The 22,607-nt window shown below is 34.0% G+C and overlaps 2 protein-coding genes across 3 annotated transcripts; one reads left to right on the forward strand and one right to left on the reverse strand.

The window, feature by feature from the left end:
- The first annotated feature begins 3,026 nt into the window (after positions 1 to 3,026).
- Positions 3,027 to 5,990, forward strand: LOC132112960 (transmembrane protein 179-like). The gene is made up of 4 exons (XM_059520724.1): positions 3,027 to 3,402; positions 4,562 to 4,699; positions 5,088 to 5,166; positions 5,369 to 5,990. The coding sequence occupies exons 1-4, from the start codon at positions 3,101 to 3,103 to the stop codon at positions 5,549 to 5,551; spliced, it is 702 nt and encodes a 233-aa protein (XP_059376707.1). The 5' UTR covers positions 3,027 to 3,100; the 3' UTR covers positions 5,552 to 5,990.
- A 3,789-nt stretch (positions 5,991 to 9,779) lies between these two features.
- Positions 9,780 to 22,228, reverse strand: c32h14orf180 (chromosome 32 C14orf180 homolog). Of its 2 annotated transcripts, XM_059520725.1 has the most exons (7): positions 22,055 to 22,228; positions 15,603 to 15,633; positions 15,395 to 15,503; positions 13,553 to 13,713; positions 12,821 to 12,950; positions 12,043 to 12,069; positions 9,780 to 11,341 (listed from the first exon to the last, which is right to left on the reverse strand). In XM_059520725.1, the coding sequence occupies exons 1-7, from the start codon at positions 22,063 to 22,065 to the stop codon at positions 11,136 to 11,138; spliced, it is 675 nt and encodes a 224-aa protein (XP_059376708.1). In that variant the 5' UTR covers positions 22,066 to 22,228; the 3' UTR covers positions 9,780 to 11,135. The 2 variants fall into 2 exon arrangements, with proteins under 2 accessions (XP_059376708.1, XP_059376709.1); XM_059520726.1 differs by lacking the exon at positions 12,043 to 12,069.
- Between the last annotated feature and the right edge of the window lie 379 nt (positions 22,229 to 22,607).

Below are 22,607 nucleotides of genomic sequence, written 5' to 3' on the forward strand. Positions count from 1 at the left end.
TGATATTTTGATAAATGTATATTATGAATAATATTCATAAACTTCTGAAGCATCAATCAATGTGATTTGGACTGAGTTGTAAAAAAATCTTTATTTGTATGTTTGTTCATTTAATATGAACATCAGCTTTAGTGGTGTTTCTGAAATACCCCGAACTAATAGAATGAATTAAAATGAATTGCAACATTAACAAATGTGATTTGGATTGATTCATTGATTTAATGTATTAATTCATTTATTCAATATGAACACCAGGTTTCATGAAATTATCAATTTAATAAATTTATTTATTCATTCATTTAATATGAACACCGGGTTTCTTAAAAAATTGACATATTGAATTATTTGTCAGTTTGAACATTTGCATTTATGCATTTAGCATAAATTTCATCCAAAGTGACCCACAAAAGAAGAATAAAAAGTGGAAGAGTGGAAAAGTGGAAAAACGAGAGGTCACACAGGTATGACACGTATATTTATCTATGATTTGTTCAAAAATATATAGAATATATAAAATACAGCCCAGACTTCTGACCACGCGATGGCAGTATTGCATCAGGAAAGTGAGCGGATTTTTGCATTGCAGGTGTGCATTGCATAATTATTTCAGCACATTTTTTTCACATAATCAGTCTACAAAGGGGTATTTTTGATACAGTATATGACTTATCAGTATTTCTTTGACCCTACAATGGTTCCATCATTAATTGTGGCTAACCCAGCACATGTATCTCATTTATTCAAGGACTATGATATTTCCTCTGCTTGGAAATGTTAAGTGAATACATATAAAGTATGACGGTTATGCCAAATAATATATATCCTTTTTTTCTACCAGCTGGACCATTTTCTGTTGTGACAAATGAGAATGGTGAAAAACCTCTGTCATATTCATTTAATTATAACCTTTATCAGCTGCTTTTATCCTATTACTGCATGCACAAGGATATTGATTCTCTTATCCACATTATTTTAAATTTTAAACAGCCACATTATTTTATTTTATTCATGTAATTTAATTTAATTTTATGCTTTTTTTTGGGTGAACTCTTAGGCCAGAGAGGATCTCTTAAAGTGACCATTAATCAGATCGAGGATGTAGAGTAAACAAACTAAACCAGCTTAAAAGAAAACAAAACTGCATTTTGCACATATGGAAGACAAAGTGAGTGTTGTAACATGATGAGTTGTAATCATCAGCATATTAGTAATAAATAGTTAAAATGTAGTTATTATAAATATTATAATTATAAATAGAGTTTTTATGCTTCTATATGTTTTTTAGTGATGAATCTGCTGTTCAATACTTTTTTTAAGGCAAGGTATTTGAAAACTCAAGATTTTCACGGTTTGCTATTATTATTTATAAAACACTTGATAATATGACCTCGTCTTGTCCTGTCCAAGTGATCTAACACAGTATCAGTTATTTTATGATGCACAGCTGTACAGGTCAGTGACAGTGGCTGCTTTTCAGAAGGCGTCTTTGTAAGCAACCGTTTCAAACGTGCACTCATTGCTTCAATGGACTTTCTGGCACTGGTTGTTACTCAAAGGTAAATGGACCCACATACTGTAATTTCTTTGGCTTGTTGCCGTTCCGCAAGAATGGTTTCTTGGCTGCTCTGCGCCTCACAAAACCACTTTGTAGAAAATAGCTGAAGCGTGTATAGTATAGTGCTGAATGACTCCTAAACGCTGAGCAAGCAGCTCAGTGGATTTCCTTCTGCACTTTAAAAAGCTTTATGTACAGTATGTACTGTTATGCAGTACATTTTCCTGTCTTGGATAAAATATAATTAATAATATAACATTAAATCATTTTCATCTTTAAGTCATGGTTATTGCCATTTTGCCTACTTAAAAAAGCGTATTTAGAAATAAAATAGGTTTCCAAATGATTTCAGACCAAAAGGTTTTCCTTTGAAAGCTGTTTTAACTGAATCATAAAGGTTTTCCTATATTTCCAATATAACTTTTCCTCCCATTACTCAACTCTGTTATCCATTCTGTCTCTATAACTAACAAAAGCCAGTCCTATCATCATCTAGGAGGTAACATCATTTTTTAGAGGGGCATCAACAAACATGAGAAAGTATTATCAGTGCTTCTGATGAATTCTGGGATGTTTTGTGGGTTTAGCTGAATAACTTCAAGCTGGACATGCACCCCCTCATGTAAACCTGTTATAGAGATAATTTAAAGTAAGTGCCTGAGCTTGACCAGAGTATATCTTTCCTGGAAATACTTCCTTGAATTTACATGCATATTCATTTTTTATACTTCAAATGATACATAGGAAAGACTCATGTTTGTTTTTTACACGTATTCACATAGCACAGTGTTAATTTTTTATTTTAAAGGAATAGTTCAGCCAAAAAATTTATTGAAAATTAACTCATCATCAGGTAGATGGATTTGTTTCTCCATTTGAAGAGATGTCGGAGAAATTTAGCATACATCATTGCTCACTAATGGATCCCTGGATGGGTGCCGTCAGAACGAGTCCAAACAGCTTACAAAGACCGTGAATAGCTGTGTGTTTGTAAGAAACAAATCCATCATCAAGATGAATTTGATAAATGAAAATCAAACTGATGCTTTTATTTTGTCTAAAACATGAGCCCTGCCTCTTCCATTGAAAACGTTGTCTTGTCTGAATCAGGAGAGAAATATGACCAGATCAAACACCGTTTGTTATCAGCTGTCCGTCACATGTTAGTATTTTCAGTTTACACTGATCTTTTGACAATCGATCAATATTTTCAAAATGTATACTGCATGTGTATGTATTTATATATACATAATACATATATTGTAAGTTGGCCTAAAAGCCAAATACATACGTATATTCTCCCATACTCATATCCGATTTGCTACTGATGAACTAATAGTTTACTAATTAAAAGTGTTACCCGCTTTTGAACATTTGTATGGATTAACCTTTCATAAACTACAGCTAATTAAGTGTAGTGGGTTTCTGGTGTTTTCTTCCTGGAAGAAATGCCCTGAGCTCTCTTTCTCTGCTGTGCTGCAGAGTCCGAGTGCGCAGCTGCAGCGAGAGCGAGAGCCGCAGAGACAGCACAGCTTTTTAGACAAAATGCCTGTGGATAATTTCATATTCGCGCAATGCATCCTTTATTTTTTAGCCTTCGTCTTTGGCTTTATAGCTATTGTACCTCTATCGGAGAACACGGAGGATTTTCGCGGGAAATGTCTGCTTTTCACGCGGGGGATGTGGCAGAACGAGAACATCACGGTGTCTAAGCAGCGCTTCATCATTGAGGAATGGGGACCACAGTCCTCCTGCAGCTTCAGCACCGCCGTCGGCATCGCGTCGCTCATCCTGTCCGCCGTGCAAGCCTGGAGGCTGCTGTTCTTCATCTGCAAAGGCCACGATGAGTGAGTGATCGTTTCTTTCATGCTATTTTGATGCCTCGCATGTGACAGAGCAGTGGATGTGATGCATGGATGCTGTTATGTCATACAGCAGCACAGATGAGCTACTAAATATTTAGTTTTAAATTATTTTTTATATGGGAAACATGTTAAATAACAATACACTGTGACATAATTTGTGATTAAGTAGTTTTATTGGTTTAGAGAAGAATGTGTGGCCTAATATAAAATATGAATCAGCTGGTAGTGGCTATACTTTATGGTTTAGAACAGTTTCAAATCATGGAAGGAATTTTGAATAATGAGATTGATTATTAATCATTGTTATATAATTATAGTCTGTCCAGTCCAGTTTACAATTAATAGGCATACACACTAGATATAGGACTCTTTTTATATTTAGTGTATAAATCACACATGATTCTCAGGAACAGCCACTATGATAATTGTTATAATATATATATATATATATATATATATATATATATATATATATATATATATATATATATATATATATATATATATATATATATATATATATATATTTTTTTTTTTTTTTTAATATATAATTTTCAAATCATTTGAAAGGGTTATTTCATCCCAAATTCTAAATTAATATTTTCCAAACCCATATTTTGTTTCATATGTGAAACACAAAAAGAGATATTAGGTGGAATGTCCAAGCTGCTTTTTTATCCCCCATACAATGATATTAAATGGTTATATACTGTACATACATGATTAAAAATAAATAAATAAATAAATACATAAAAAAGTGCACTATACTCCAGGTCTTCTGAAGCTATGTATACTGTATAGCACTGCATGTATGCCAAAATATACAAGTTGTAAAGTTATAGTAAATAACTTATCCAATCCTACCCATGCTTGTGTAATCATAATGGCATCAAACATCATGTTCTTACACATCTCATGACCAATCATGACAAATAAGTGTGAATGAGCAATCATGAATGACATTTATATAGCTTCAGAACAGGGTTATTAGTTTACTCAAACTAAAATTAAACTATAAAAAAATAATTACTTGCAGTAAAATAGTTCAGTGTTCCACAGAAGAAAGAAAACAGCACAGGTTTGGAACAACTGGAGAGTGTAAATGGTGACTTCTGTAAAAATCTCTTTATTATTTAAACAGCTCGATCTTCAATGCCTTCCTGAATCTGCTCATCAGCACACTGGTAGTGTTTGCTGTGTTCCTGTCCAGCACAATAGTCAGTGTGGGCTTCAATCTATGGTGTGATGCTATCACAGAAGGAGGCAGTATGCCCAGCCGGTAAGCATGATGCTCAGCTATTCCACTATTTTCTGCTTCTACAATGTGCATAAAAAAACTACAATGTATACAAGAAACTGAAAACAATGAGAGCTAGTTGTTTTCAGACTGTCTTTATAGCTTGGAAAGAGCCACAATCAATTGGGTAGGCCTTTTTTCCTCTGTCAGAGAGGGTTTGGTGACATTGAAATTAGCCAGAGGCTTTTGGCTCAGTTCACTTCAGTGACTGTTCAAGTTCATTCACGCTCTTATGTCCACAGACTACTACATTATTTCATCACAAACTATAAATGTGTCTGACGAGCAGCTTTGTTCTTAGTTCTTATGAGCAATATCTACTTGATAAATGTCTGCGAATCATTTCTAACAGACTACTGTTGATTTCTAGCTGTGAAGATCTTCAGGACACTGATCTTGAACTAGGGTTGGACAACTCTGCTTTTTATGACCAGTTTGCCATAGCACAGGTTGGTCAGTTAAAAATAAAAGAAAATGTGTGATAACTAAATGAGTGTTTTATATCAATCATTGTGTTGGCTTAAAGGGATAGTAACTAATTTAATTCCTGCAGCACTTTATCAACCTTCAACATCAGACAACATTCGAACTGTCTTGAATTTTCCTTTTCTAGTTTCTGTTTCACACCGTTTATTACTCTGCTTCCTCTAGTTTGGGTTGTGGGCGGCCTGGCTGTCTTGGCTCGGTATCACCGTCATGGCCTTTCTGAAGGTCTATCATAACTACCGTCAAGAGGATCTGGTCGACAGTTTGATCCATGAGAAAGAGTTCCTACTCGGACGCTCGTCACGCCGACGCTCTGATGTGGTAGATGAGAAAAGTGCTATGATATGATCAACTCAACGTTTCCAACGCATTGAAATATAGTGTCAAGTAAAATGTGTTCATAAGCTTCTAAATTTGGCTCACTAGGTGGTGTTTCTCAGCTTTAGATTGACTGAACCAAATGCTTCTGAATAACATTTTATTTGACATTCGACGATGACTAAGAAAAAGACATTCACATGCACTCAATTGTTCGGATGGAGGTCATAGATCATTTACTCACAACATTTTTTGATGTTGAGCTTGAAACACAAGACCCTGGACAGAATAAACAGTGAACATCAATAACTTAAGGGATAGTTCAAGAACATTTCATTTCTTTTACTACTTCATGTTGTCCCAAACCTGTAAGACTTTCATTCATTATCAAAACACAAAATTAAGATACTTTCAATCAAACCAGAGAGATTTCCATGGAAGCCTTTTTCAACCACAGAATAAATAAATATATAAAAAGGTATTTGCGATGTTTTATCTCACAATTCAGACTTCATAGAATTGCAAGTTTAAATATAGCAATTGCGAGTTTATATCTCATAACTGACTTTATTTGGCAAATTTCGACTTTTTATGTAGAATTCTGAGTTCATATCTGAGTTAACACCTCGTAATTCTGACTTTTCTGGAATTGCGACATTATTTCTTGCAGTTCCCAGTTTGTAGGCTTTCTTGCAACTTTGAATTTCTCACAATACTAAAGTTTGTATCTTCCAATTCAAAGTTTTTATTAGAATCGCAAGATATAAATGTACAATCGCAAGTTTTTGAACAGAAGATACAAAGTTGCAATTCGCAAACTCGCCATTGCGAAAAAAAGTTCGCAATGGCGAGCTTAGATTTCTGTCCCTTCAATGAAAGTCAATTTCACAATAGCTTTAAAAAGTTCATAACATTGTAAATAATCCATATGAATTGACCAATTTAATCCATGTCTTCTGAAGAGAATTACATAACTTCATAAGTGAATTAAAGTGTACATTATATCTGCTCATATAGACATTGATCAATGCACATTACATATTGTAAACATGCTCGAGTCACATGCAAGAACAAACCTTGTTGGTTCTCGTGCATCAGGCAAGCATATTTTCACACCATATGAACTTTTTAAAGCATCAGAGTATTAGCGGAATTAACTTTCCTTGGAGGGATGGAAATTTCTCAGATTTGTAAAAAAAAAATAACTTCATTTGTTTTTCACGATGACAAATTTGGAATGATGAGGATGTGTAATTTTGAAAGACTTTTCAATTTTGCGCGAACTATGTCTTTAAGGAACCGTGCTTAAATAACATTCTTCTAAATCCTGTGTGACATACAATCAACGTCTTGTTGCCAATTATGCTTTTACTCAACCAAATGATTCTTTCCTTCTAAAGCATATTTAGAGCAGCATTAGAAATGAGCAACAGCTTCCAGTCAGTCTCTATTCCATCACGGCTCTATACATTAGCTGAGGAGTTGGACTTAGTGCATACATTGTAGCTCAGGTAATACTAGTTTAAACACTATTTAAAGTGTGTGTGATCCATGTCTGGTTTTCTTTACTGAAAGAGCACTCTCTTCCAGCACTGCCTCAATGTGTAAGACATATATAATGATGTTTATGACTGTGGTAGTATCCTTATATGTAAAGGGATTGCTCTTGAAAACATGCTTGCATGTGCATACATATTAAAGAATATTAAGTAATTCAGACAGATGAAATCTAGGCTCTATAAAAATATTGAAGGAACTAGTCTTCAGGATTTAACATCATAATTTGATGAGATATGACATATTTGGAGGGATAATTTAATGATTTGCTCCATCCAGGTACTAGCTTTCCTAGAATCACCTACAAAGTTTATGTCGTAGTTCACTATGTTTTGAAATATAGTTGTGCATGCTGAAATTAAATTTGATGTATGTCTTTTTTGGTTCAAGCTTCTTATGATAACTAGTCCTCCTAACCCTAAAGGATTGTGTTTTAGTTTTACTAGTTAATGAGTCGTGATTCACTGTAACTCTGTAACACACTCAGGCCCACCTTTCTGATTATAAAACATTATGCATAAGATTGTTTTGTGCATCATGTTATTTATTGTGTAATAGTGTGAACACATCTCTGCAGCTTTCAACATTATAAGTCTATGGCTTTTATTTAATAAAACCAGTTATAGCAGTATAAACAGCAAATGATGATGAAAATACAAAGCAATTGTTGATTCTTCTGATCATGAAAATAATACAATTCAGACTTTAAACTATAGTGATGATTTAGAGCTCTTTTTGGTTTATGAATATTTGAAACAAAAGAAATGCAGTGCATATACTGCCCAAAAGCACCTCTATTGAAATACACATTACAGAAAGACTAAACATAGAGAATGTGTACTTGTCCTGGGGCGTTTTTATTGCTTCAGCGATCGGCTAGCTTAAAAGTACAGAATAATTCGTATATTTCCGTTTTGTCATCTGAAATGGGTATAGTAAGCAAGTGTGCTAATTATATATTGCATAAATGCAATACTTAGGCATACAGTGCACAAAATATCATGATATAATGAAACATTTGTTTTGTGTTTTGACGTTTTCAGGTGTTTCTATCCAAGTAACTCACAGTGATTTGATGCAGGTCACAGTAGTTTTGTTAATAATTTGTGCACCTTTAACTTTCTTCTCTTAACCAGTTGTGTATTGAAGGGGATTAAATCAAATGCATATATATTTGGAGCCAGAAAGATTTTTAAAGAAAGCTCTTACCAAAACCGAATTTTTTTCGATTAAAAATACAGTAAAATATTATAAATATTACTACGATTTAGAATAACAGTTTTATATTTTAATATATTTTAAAATTGCATTTATTCCTGTGACATTAAAGCATCATTACTCCTGTCTTCTGTGCCACACGATTCTTCAGAAATCATTCTGAAAGGCTATATATATATATATATATATATATATATATATATATATATATATATATATATATATATAAATTTAAGGATATTGAATAGGAAAAAATCTTACTGACCCCAAACATTTAAACAGGTGTTTGTGTGTGTATAATATCTCTTCAGGATGACAGAGTTTTCAATTTTGGGTGTACTGTCTCTTTAATTCAAGCAGTATATGCCAACTTGTGTGCTAATGAAAAAATAAGCAATTTTGACACTAGAAACCAAAGGCTGATAGAACTTGATAGAAAATGCTTCCCCAAAAACTAGAAAAATAGATACTGAACAGCTGTTTCTATAAAGCAAGATTAAGAGACTAAAAGTGTAAAACTTGAGTGGAACAGTAAAAAAGATAGAAAAAGAAAATTCTTATAATACATAGTAAAACAAATGAATGCACCATTATTAGGCTTAAGCCAAGATGCTGGTACAGGTTTATGTAAAATAGAAACTTAAATAGTGCGAGTATCATAAAGCGTTGAGCTATTTAAAATGACATTCTTTCATTTGCCAGTTAAATCTGACAGTGCATGACACATTATATGGCGAACTCATCCTTCTACAGTCTTATATCTCTTTCTGAGAGAATTCGTGGCAGATGGAAACGTTTGTGCTTAACAGAACAGCTTTGCCCTTCGTTTCTTGTAAAGTAGATAAATGCTAAAGGTGTCATCATTGTGCCAGTTCTCTTTTCTCATTTACATTGAAATATATTCCTTAACAATGATTAGTGTCATTTACATATTTGATAAATGCATAAAACGCATATTTGTATTCTAAACCTATTTGATTATTAGTTAAATAAATAGCATTTTCTTGCATTCCACAGACACATTCAACCACATTATGTACAGCGAGTGCATTAAAAATAAAAGCATTGAATAAATGAAGTAGTTTTGGACATTAAAAGGGTCATATAATGTGATACATTGGTTCATAGAGAATACAGTGTGCACAATATGTAAAGCTTGACTGATTTCGGGTCTGATAATAATCAATAATGAGTCAATGAGTGTTCAAAGTAAAGAGAATAAAATAATATTTTAAAAAACTAAATTATAATTACGTTTTTGGGGAGCAGCTCATGACATCTTACTTATAACAATATAACATTTCAGTTCTATTATGAAATTACTTACATTTCAGGAGAATCCTCAATAAAAATGAGGATCATGTCTTTGCTCTCATTTTTTATTCAAATAAAATGACAGGGTTGCACCAAAATCTAAATATTAAGATGTTTTAAAGCTGGATGAAAATAAATGCATTCTTGGATATGTCTGAGGATAAACATATTTCCAACTCAATTCTGGCTTTATTTTTGTAATACAGTAAAATTATTTCAGCAGTTTCCTAAATTCACTCTTTAAATCAGAGAGCCCTTATATTGCTACTTATATCCCCAAATTTTTGAGAGAAAACTTTGAGGTAAATATTATATAAAGCAAATGAACACAAAGAACAGCAAAAGCAGGATATGATCCAGCCATGCGTTTACTCATTCTATAAGCACATGCGATGTGTCTACGCTTTCTCTGCACTAAAATGTCACTATTTGTGACAATGCACATGATATTATGCATGTACTCACCGTTACATGTGGCTCTTTTTCATATAGCTTATTAGAGGCTTGTAAAAGTATTCAATGTCTTGCATGCCTTATTTGACTGATAATACTGACCTATTAATATCAGTCGGGCTCTACCTATGGATGGAATTCATTCATTTGTTTTCTCTCTCAACAGTCTAGTTTAATTCTGAGTGCTAAAGGTTTTAATTAATATTGCTGCACAAGTATTCTTTGCAAAAGGACCAAAATATGCTTTAAAGGAAACATTCAGCCACAAATAAAAATGAACTGAAAATGTACTCAAACTCAGACTGAGTTTGTTTCTTCATCGGAACAGATTTGGAGATATCTAGCATTACATCACTTGCTCACTAATGAATACTCTGTAGTGAATGGGTGCCGTCAGAATGAGAGTCCAAACAGCTGATAAAAACATCACAGTAATTCACAAGTAAAAGGGTTTTAAAACGTCTTAACGATGGATTTGTTCCTCACAAATGCATTTTTGCTTCACAAAACGGGTGGAATACTTTTGAATCATGACATTTTTCTGATGGCACCCATTTACTACAGATGATCCACTGGTGAGCCATTTATCGAATGCTAAATTTCTCCAAATCTGTTCCAATATAGAAACAAACTCATTTACATATTGGATGACCTGAGGATGAGAAAATGTTTAGAAAATGTTTATTTTTGGTGAACTATTCCTTTAAAACATTTCATCCAGAACCGCTATACAAGAAAAAACAGCTACATACAGAGATCTAAATATACACGGCTCAGTATAATGAGGATGTGGCATTAGCTATGCCACCATAAAGGGCAAAAAGGCACACCATACCTTAATGGTGTGAAAAGCACATGGCCTTTAATCAACCACAAAATCAAAGAGGGGGATGTTGAACATCCTCAGAAAATTTGACTGGTGGCCAGTCTGATTATAACAGTGAAAATAAAGCAATAAAAAAACAAGAGGACCATTCTTTAGCTCTTATTTCCTCCACAGTCCTTCAAAAAACATCCTGACCTTTTATGGGGTTTTTCCCTGCCTGTTGCTGCCCCCTGTGGTCAGTTATGGTCATTGCATGGTCAGCCAGATCCAGCAGGCCCAAACAATCTGTTTGAACTGAAGTAGGTACACAGCCAGTGCAGTCTGCAGCTCTTCGCAGGCGCGCTGGGGTCTCCGGCGGTCCGTGCAGTACAGTGCCAGACCCAGCGCAGACAGAAGCAGGAACAGGCAGGTGAGCAGGGCCAGGTGCAAACGGCTTTGGGGAGTGTCATAGACTGGAACACAAAATTTGAAATGCTAAAACAGTGTAAAGCAGAGCCATATGACATGCAGAAAAAAACATATTTAGCATGGCCACAAATTAAGAATTAGTTAATTTTCACAATGATTAAAAAGTAGTTATTGCAATTTATTAATTCACTCTTTATATATAATTTTATTTTTCCCTACATCTCTTGTGCAAGGCTTCGAAGTTTCTTTAAATATGCTCTAAGTATTTTTATTTTTTTATATATGGTTTTTATTCCTTTTATACTTCAATTTGCACATTCACATGCCATCCCATACAGAAAAACACAAGCTGTGAGTATGCTAGTTAGCTGTTAGCTTGTCTTGTGAGAGGCAATTTCATTAATGTTGCTTTAGATAGACATTACATACAATATATAAATAATGATTTGATACACAATATGTGCAATTGATTTTTTGCAATCGCTTACTACACTTTTAACCAAAGTAAATTAAGAAAAAGGTAATTTTCTTCTTGTTATACATGCATTATATACCTCAATGTAATATTTAATAGGCAAAGGCAAACAAACTGTAGTTCCATGTAAACTTATGAAACCACAGAAATGGGCTACTTATACATGCTCAGCCTGTTCTAAGTCCCAGCTTTCATGCAAGAAAATCATGCATCTTTTCATGCATTCTTTGAGATCCACCACACTGTCAGCCACATTTCTTATCTACTTACCTCCTAAACAGTCATAGTATGGAATGTCTGGAAATCCAACATAACAGGTAAGAATGGTTTAGATTTGAGATAAATAGTCAAAATCTTAAATCAAAATCACATTTATCACTCCACAAAATCCAGGCATTTCAATAGTAATCCACATCGCATGAGGGCTAAAGATTTCCCAGTGCAGATTGTGCAACAAGTTCAAATTGGTCAAACTGATTTCCCTGCACTGAGAAACAGAATGTTGCTTGGTTTATAAGCCTCTACAACACAGACAACTGACAAAAGACCTTTGCTTGTGAAATTCCTCTAATGTGACCGCACTTAAATCTTTGGAGACACAGAAACACATGACCTTCATTCTTACTAGGTTTTGCAATAAGGCGAAATAAGCTCTTGAGAGAAAGACAAACTGTGCATCTAAACGAACTACAATGGCGACCCTGAATAACTACCTTCCTTAAATTCCTAAAATTTAATTCCTTGTTTCATTAACATAACAGTGTTGTTGGCACAGATTGAACACTACCTAATTAGCATGTATAATTAATTTGGGAAGTAAATCACTTGGGTATGTTTGTGCATCCCTTCTTTTCTTTTTCAAAACGAGGGGACTCATTAACCGCAGACGTCAATGGAAACAATATTTTACAACCCACTTCAACATGTTTAATTTACTTTACTATTTTTAAGTGCCAGCTCTTAATAATGCAGGGATCCACTTTAAAGAACAGTTCAAAGAGTCTCTGGAGATTTTAGGGATTGCTAGAGCAGGTTGGTTTGAACTCACCATGAACAGTGATCTCCGGCTCTCTGAAGCGAACCCGCCTCTCAGTTTTTCGCTTGCGTGATGAGTCTGACTCCACATTGCTCACACTGGACCTTTTCAGAATAGAGGTGGGCAGTTTTTCATTTATGACCTGAAATCAGAAAAGACAAAACTACTGACTTCCAGAATGTTTGATAGAGGCAATATGAAGACTGTGACAATAGATCCCTATAACTTTACCTCCTGATTCGTAAGACCTTTGGATATTAATACGCATGTAAAAAGATTATTAGCAATAAAATGTCATGACATTTTAACAGAAAATGTGGAGTGAAAAACAATGTGATTTACACAAGTAAAAATGATGGCCCTAAAATTTGTCCTGTAATATTTGAGTAAATCATAGGTCAATGATGTGACAAATGTAAGAATTTAGTAAAAAATGCATTTCATACTGTAAATATGTAAATACAATGATCAATGCATGTAAAAAAAAATGTCAGAATGATACAAATCTTCTATATCAAAATGAAGGAAAAATAAGAATCTGATAATATTGGTTACTCCAGGTTGTAAAATGTCATTTGGTGCAACTCAATTCTCAATTATTTACCTTTTACTTAAAAAAACGAATACATTTAAATGTACTAATATAAACCCAACATAAAGGCAAAGAGTACATTTCTAAGACATTCATTTTTTGTTTATCTTTATCATGGTGTCAGTGCCAACTGTCATTGGCTGCAGTATTACCTTTGTTTTAGGAGTTTCCTGTTGTATGTATGGCTCTTTTCTGTGTCGCAGCTCAGAGTGTCTGTCTTTATGGCTATGAGAGATGCTACTCAGAGCGTCACTGAATGACTCGGTGGCTGAGAACCTTTTGGAAAGAGTCGACACACACTCTCCCAATGAATCTGGAAAATGAAAAGCACTTCACAAACTGCAAAACAACATATTTGACATCACATCAGCAAAAGGCAACATGCATATTTGTTTCTAGTCGGAACAGTTTGCATGATGAAACTCGTTTAGCAGAGAATAATTTAGCATTGAAACTATGACACAGTGGCACGCAGGTGATATGTTGTGGCGAAAGCATTTTCTCTCAGAAAGCTGACTCTGCAGCTGAGTTTGACGTTCATGACACATTGCTGCCCTATACAATACATTTTTCATAGTCCATGCAAAAGGCAATAGGGAAGATTCAGAATGACCCGTCCCTCCAGAAACTAGCAAAGCATTTCTGCTTACAAAAATGTCCTGGCCTCAAACTGTCAAAGACATGACATGGCTTTTCTGCCTGAGATCTAAAACGCCATCAGCTGCAGACAGAAAGTGCATTCTTGGAATAAATGTTTACTCATTCAGGCGATTTAGCTCTGCAGGTTTTTTTTTCACATTCAGAACTATGTTGACAGTAGACTGCACAGTATGTACAGTAGATGTAGTACAATTTCTTTGCTTCCTCACTAAGTGGAAGGAGTAAATGGCTCTATATGAGTTACATTCTCAAAAGGGGAAAATAGAAACTGCTTTCACTAGAAGCTGCTTCCAATCTACGGTGGATATTTTACTATGGCAATCAAATAACTTTACTTAGAATATAAAAGGCTGTTTGGTCAGTATGGGCCTAGAGTGTACAGTAAATTGCAAAGTAGGGGTGTTTAAATAAGCTTTATACAGATTTACCATATGGCAAATTACATAAACGTGGTTCTGTAAATAGCCACTACTGTCAAAAGAAATATAAGGAATACTTCAACCAAAAATTTACATTTGCTGAAAATGTACCATCCAAAATGTAGATTAGTTTGTTCTTTCAACAGAAGAGATTTAGAGAAATTTGGTACTGTAATACATAACTTGCTCACCAATGGATCCTCAGCACTGAATGGGTGCCGTCAAAACGGAGAGAGTCCAAACAGCTGATAAAAACATCACAATAATCCACATTTAATCCACAGGACTTTTGCAACACCTTGTAAAGACAGCTTTACGTTAAAAATGTCTTGAAGTATTTGATTTGTATAAACGCATCTTTTCGCTCTACAAGCCATTAACTGACGGACTGCAGTTGTGTGGATTACTTGTGGTTGACTGTAATGTTTTATCAGCTGTTTGGACTCTCATGGCACCCACTCACTTTAGAGGATCCACTGGTGAGCAATTTCTCCAAATCTGTTCCAATGAAGAAACATATATCTCATATCGTTCCAAACCCTTCGGAAAACAAATTAAGATATTTCTGAGGAAATCCGAGAGCTTTCTGACCATGCATAGATAGCAAGGGAACTACAACATTCAAGGCCCAGAAAGGTAGTAAGGACATTGTTAAAATAGTCCAGATGGATCAACTGTAATTTTACAAAGCTACAAAAATTATTTTCGTGTGCAAAGAAAACAAAAATAATGACTTTATTCAACAATTGAACGACATGAGGGTGAGTAATTAAAAAAAAAAAGTTTTTTTTGGTGACCTGTCCCTTTTTAAGGTACAATTTTATAAGGACAATTAGCCTTCTGTAACTGATGTACTGTAATGTTTTGACAAATAATGTTTTAGTGCCAATTTGATACTGAAGACATTTCCCATACTTGTATATTCTGTTTTGCCGATCTCTGCATAGACGGTGGCTAGCAGCTCCAGACTCCGGGCTGTGATGGGGTGATCGTTACCAAAAGCCCTCTGGTGGATTTTAGTGGCCTAAATGAAGAAAAAAAAATTATATATACATATTATATAGATTAGAGAAGTGAGATTACTATAACAAAAAAACAAAACAAAAAAACACAATGTACATACCTTGCCACTGTATTCTAAAGCAAGGTGGGGTCTGAAAGCAATGGAGAGTGACACAAATGTTAGAAATTATGGTGCAAAATGGTTATTTTGCATCCGTAAACATTTTCTTGAAATAAAATCTTATTGTAATGTTAATAAATGTTATTACAAATTATATGTTTAAAAAAAAGAAAATCACAAATGATATTATCTCTAGAGGTCACACTGTGGGATAGAATATCCTTTCGGGTTGTTTCATGCATACACAATGTGTAGTGTACATACATAGTGCCCTAAACACATGGAAGCCCACATGGAAGTGTGTAGTCTGAACTGGGAGAGAGATTCATGTACATGTTATCTATCATTGATCAGCAAATCTATACCATTGATTACGCCTTCAGGACTCGGTTGACCTTTTCCTATTACCACAGTCATAAAGAGTGAGAGAATAAGAGTGTATTTGCAGAGCGGGTCTAGTATAGTATCACATATTTCAACATAATAAACTAGACGGATCATTAATATTGACGTGTTCTGTGAGCAACAGAATAACAGTCCATCTAATGGAATATATAAGAGGAAATCAAAGCAAAACCCATAATACTTCATAGTCAGTACAGTAAAACATGTTAGGACATAACTATCAGCTTAGTATTAAGTTTATTTGCTTATCAAAACTTATTACAGCAGATGGGTGGATGTAAAAGGAAGTGTGAATGAGAGACAGTCTGTTAGGCAAACACTTGACATTCACTGGATCTCTCACCCGCTGTAAAACCTTATATAACTACTCTCTTGACACTGGAGAAACCCTTGACAGAGAGCACTTTCCCCTTGTCTGAATTCAAAAAGGAATACTAGCATACTGCTAACTGTGCAGTTTATACAATATAATGCCTACTGGTTTTAAAAAAGTATATGGGGGTTGAAAAAAATGCTAGTTAAAGTATACAGCACGCTCTTGTTCATACAGATTAATGTTGCATACTATACCCTTTGAAAAGGAAGAGCACTTAATTATTTTGAACATGCTTTTGTAGTGTACTGAAAAATAGAAAAAGTATTATTTAAAAAACTGTTTGCATATATATTAATATAAATAAAAGGCCACTTAAAGAGTACACAGAGAGCACAGTTTCATAACTAAGTGCACTCTGCAATAATGCCAAATCAAAAAGTCTAATTTAAAGTATATTTTAAATAGTTTTAATAATATTTTGTTGTACTTTAAATAAGTAGATTTATTTTGATGTTTTGAACATGTAAAGTACTTTATTATTATTGAAATCTTATTGTATTATCTATAATTTTATTTGATATTATATTTAAATGGAATATATTTTAATGTGCTAAATTTCAACTTCATAATTATAAATACATTTACAGTTAGGTCCATATCTGCTCTGTATGCAACCAGAACAGAATTATAAATAAAACGATCATGATGAAAGTGCAGACTTTACGCTTTAATTCAAGGGGTTCAGCAAAAATATTAAATAAAATGCTTAGGAATTACAACCATTTTGATGCACAGTCCCCCAATTTTTCATGGGCTCAAATGTAATTGGACAAATAAATATAATCATAAATAAAATTTCATTTTGAATATTTTGTTGAGAATCCTTTGCAGGTATTGACTGACTTTAGTCTGGAATTAATGAACATGCATGCTTTTCCAGGCCTTTACTGCAGCTGACTTCAGTTGTTGTTTGTGTTTTAGTCTTTCTGTCTTTAGTTTAGTTTAGTGAAATACATGCTCAATCGGGTTGAGATGAGGAAATTAACTTGGCCATAGCAGAATATTCCACTTTTTTAATTAAAAAAACTTTTTTTTACACCATTTGCTTTTGCTGTATGTTTTGGATCATCGACCATTTGTACTATGAATCGCAGTCCAATCAACTTTACAGCATTTGACTGAATCTGGGCAGAGATTATATCCCTACACTTCAGAATTCATCCGGCTGCTTCTGTCTTCTGTCACGTCTCCACTAAACACCAGTAACCCAGTGCCACTGGAAGCCATGCTCATGCCATCACACTGCTCCACATGTTTCACAGATGATACTGTATGCTTTGGATCATCACCTGCTCCAAGCCTTATCCATACTTTTTTCTTCCCTTCATTCTGGTACGGGTTGATCTTACTTTCAGCTGTCCAAAGAATGCTGTTTTTTAGATGTCAAATCCTTTTGTGAGATAATTTTGTGTTTTTCTTTACCATAATTTTCTTTAACCACCACTGTGAATGCCCAGGCCTTTTTATGTTGCTTGTCTGTTTCACTTTATATGGAGAGATCATTTGGCCGCATGATGTGGGTTCACAGAACAGCTTCCAAATGCAAATGGCACACTTAGAATCAACTCCAACCCTTTTACCTGCTTAATAGATGTATAATGGAAGAATAGCCCACACCTGTCCATGAAACAGCTTTTGAGTCAATTGTCCAATTACTAATGGTCCCTTGAAAAAGAGTGGAGGTACATATTAAAAAGCTGTAATTCATTTAATCAGGTATATAATTGTAACTTGAATATGTTTTGGTCAGCTGCTAAAATAATAAAAATTGTGCCTGTGTCCAAATTAAAGATTAAAAAAGGCCTACATCTTAGTTGCCACAAATGGCTGTCAATACTTTCAGTAGTTTAACAATATTTCAAAATAGAAGTAATTATAAAATTACACAATTATATATATAAAAAAACACTTCAGCTAATTGCATTTAAATTAAAATGTAAACTATAATACATTTTATCATTCATTGCAATTAAACGGCAGCGCTGTAAGTGTCTGAAAACATTAGATTCACAATGTTTATTCGTTTAAAGTATAGTATTTCCAAGTATTATAAAAAAAAGAATGCTAAAATTGACATGGACTGTGTGCAGCATTCTGTATAAATAGCACGAGGAGTAAATATGCCCTACTCCTGTAAGTCATCACATGGTAAACACATGACTCATAGGATTCAGTACATATGAGCATCTGTTACAGAAGCCCTAGGCTATGTATAAAGCAAATACAGATGAATTTAAATAAAGACATGCACGAAGACCTACGCCGGCATCAAAGATGAGCAAACAATGTGCACCCTTCATCAAAAATCCTTTGTGACTCACAGTCAATAGCATGTTTATCCATGTAGATTCTGTTCTTCTAAGTCTTTTTTAACTACATTTACAGATAGTATTGGGAAGTGGTTGTTTAAAAAAAAAAAGAGAGCACATAGGCATTAAGCTCCATTTGATCCCTCTGGCCTGCACCTTTGCTTTATTTAAGCACAGATACAGAAAGCCACAGCAATAGCCCACCTCAGTCAGGCTCTCTGACTCTGAGGAATGCTAATCCATTACTGCACCCGTCACAACAAATCCGGGCACACGTGTGCTGTTATTGGAAATGTGCCGCCCGTGCCATAGATATGGCATGCTCTCCTTTTTGCCTGGAACTCCTGGCATGTGTGTGAAGAACGCTGCTATTTGGATGGATGACAGTTTCCCCTTGTATATTGACAAATTTCCTAGGGATTTGCAATGAAAATTTTTCCTCATGTGATCATTTAGCACTACATTATCTTGAATGCATCGTTATTGTTTGGTAAAATTATTTGTATTGTACATTATTTACTTTTTTTGGATACAGGATGTGAATTTAATATTGAATCATTCACATTCGCTTAATGTTCTGAATGTCGTGTTTTTATACTCTTCCACACTTGAATGTCCAAAGCATGTTTTCAAAGCCAATACATATGTCAGCATGGTTATAATGGCTCTGCTTTAATTAATAATGACTAGGTGTTGGTTTGCACTGTTTTGGATTGTCCTCAGAGGATATTTGATCGGACACAACATGGCAAAGCTCTCAGCTACAAGAGCACTTCCTGCCCAGACACTGAAAGATTCAAGAGGCAGAACCACTTCCTATTCACTTCATAGGGCTGTAATTTTGTGTCATTATTAAAAGACCTTTAAAAGTAAATGTATTTGTTATGGCATGATTTGTTCATTCATGATTATTTATTGTAAATAAATAGTAGAGCTGAGGCATTCATAACAGCGATCTGTTGCGTCACATCAAAGAGCATCAAAACAGCATTTTTTGTTTGAATTTCCTGAAAAATTTGAATGATTCATTATCTATCTATCTATCTATCTATCTATCTATCTATCTATCTATCTATCTATCTATCTATCTATCTATCTATCCATTCATTATTCTAAGAAATATCTATTCATTCATTTTTCTAAGAAATAATGGTAATAATATTATGCCAAAACACTTATAAGGTTTTCTTTTCAAGAATTTCATTCTGTTATTTATTTATTTATTCATTATGATATCAGAACAGTTGATCAGAACTGTTTTTCAGGACACTTTTTAAGCTTTATTCCCCTCTTAATATGGATATGATTTCTTACTAACAAAGTCATGTGGTCGAACTAACAGGTCAATAAATAAGTGTCATGCCATTGACCCTTTAGATGATATTATTTCATAATTGGAGACATAATGAGGTTATGTGAGCTGGCTTGGTATTTGGAGTGTTTTAAGCTGAAATACCTACAACTTCAACCATGACTGCAGACTGACTTGACCGGCAGACCTTGAAGATCTACTCTGTTCAGGTTTCAACAGTAACTCAATCCAAAGAGTTTAAGGGATTACATACAAATGGTGTGGATACCCCCTCAATTCATTGTCCTGTGAAACATTATCTTATTGGGGCAGCAATAAAACAATCTCGTTCTCATTCAAGTTTAATGTCATGCTCTCTCCTGCGGCACCAGCAAGCTGTCTCTTTGCCTGGGACAATCAGGTTAAATTCTTTAAGTCCCCAACCAGTGCCAACTGGGGGTCATAAATGTCCTCAAGCGTATGTACTAGTGGCCTTACAAAAGAACGCCTCATACCCCAGAGGAAAGAGGACACCTAACTCAGAGTGTCCCAGTAACATTTGAAACCGTGAGACTCACATAACACAAGTCACCTTTCTCTTCCTCTCTCCCAATGGGTGCTCACTTAACTCAGTATAATAGGGGATTCTTAATGCAGCATAAATAAAATGTTATTTAAAGCCCAAAATATTAACTGCACTTCAATTACATACGTACATACATACATATATATGAATGAAGACATGTGTGTGTATTTTTAAGGGCCAAATCAAATAGAAGTTCTAAGACATACAGGTCTGGAAACAACTATATATATATATATATATATATATATATATATATATATATATATATATATATATATATACTGTATATACTGTATATATTAGTGCTGTGAAACAACTAATCGCGATTAATCGCATCCAAAATAAAATATTTTGTTCACATAATATGTGCGTGTACTGTGTATATTTATTATATATATATAAATACAAACACATGCATGTACATATTAAAAAATATGTTATGTTTATATGTTAAATATATTTATATAATGTAAATTATATGAATATACTGTTTACATGTAAACAAAAACCACGTAAATATTTTCAAAACATATACCGTATGTGTGTGCTTTTATTTATACATAATAAACACAGTACACACGCATATTTTGTAAACAAAAACTTTTATTTTGGATGCGATTAATCACGATTAATTGTTTCACGGCACTAATATATACAGTATATATATATATACATATATATGTACATAAATATATACACACACACACACACACACACACATACACCATATATATAAAGATTTTAAGTCAAATCAGAATATGCTAGAATATGACATAATGGAATGTTATTTGAATTTTATGTAGTTAAACTGTATATATTTATGTATAATATAAATAAAATTAAATATATTCACCCACACAACATAACATTAAAATTCAATAAATAATATTAAATCAATCAATAATTCAGTTCAATTCAATTACAATTAAATTAGTTATATTAAATTTACAAGGTATTATATTTAGATTATGATATTTTATATATTTTTATAGTACTCAAAGGGTCAAATTAGGTAGAAATTCTGCCCATACTTACAAAAAAAAAAAAAAAAATGAAAACATATTTTCACTTTAATAAAACCAGTTACTCTGGATAATACCAAATAAAACAATTCACTCTTCAAAAATGCAGATAAACTTTTTTTTGGTATTTGTTTATATTTAAAGAAAAGTTACTACAGCAGCAGTCAAGTGTTTCTGGAGGGAGTCATAAACAAGACATTTAAGTGTGGACAGTCAGCACAAATAAAATGACTAAGTATAATTCTGTGCCAAATTGTATAAGACTGATTGAATGCATCTTCTGAAATCATGCAACTAGACTATTAGTGGTCACTAAATTCCCTCTATTAATAAACATGCTTCACAGAAATTACTCTTACTTACTAGATTTGGCTTGCCAATTTTGTCACAGTTATTCTGCTGTAAAACTACTTTCAATCTGTGAATATGCAGTATCATTTTCACATTCAGTATAGTCTCCTACCTTTTGCTCATGATGCAGAGATGAGCCAGTCTCTCAAGATCCTGGGCCTGTGAAGCCTGTTCTGATAACTCCTCTTGAGACAGACATCCTGATGTTCCCAATGTTCCTTCTTCTTGAGACCCTGATTCACACAAAGTCTGTCAAAAACCTTACAGGACTCACAGAGACTCACACATACAGAGGCAACAAAACGGTGACAAGAGTGAAAAAGACAGAGAGGGAGGAAAGGAGGGAGGGAGGGTGTGAGAGGAGAGACGTCCGATCACTGCCAACACACCCACAGATTCAAATGTTCTTACAAGGAAACGAGACGTATAAAAAAAAAAACAGAAGCTTAGGAAGACCAGCTGGAACCAGCAGCTTTGACCATTCAAAGACAATTGCAAGAAAATTGCAAAACGGTTAATTGTCTGCCTGACTACCAACGAAGACCTGACGTTTTTTTTTCTGAAATCTATCTTAATAAAGAGCAATTCCTTTCTCATTTTCATTTTGTTCTGAACTAGCATGACTTTTTTTCTTCAACCGAACACAAAAAGTGATGTTTTGGAAA

Source organism: Carassius carassius, chromosome 32, assembly GCF_963082965.1.
Source record: "Carassius carassius chromosome 32, fCarCar2.1, whole genome shotgun sequence".
Taxonomy (NCBI): domain Eukaryota; kingdom Metazoa; phylum Chordata; class Actinopteri; order Cypriniformes; family Cyprinidae; genus Carassius; species Carassius carassius.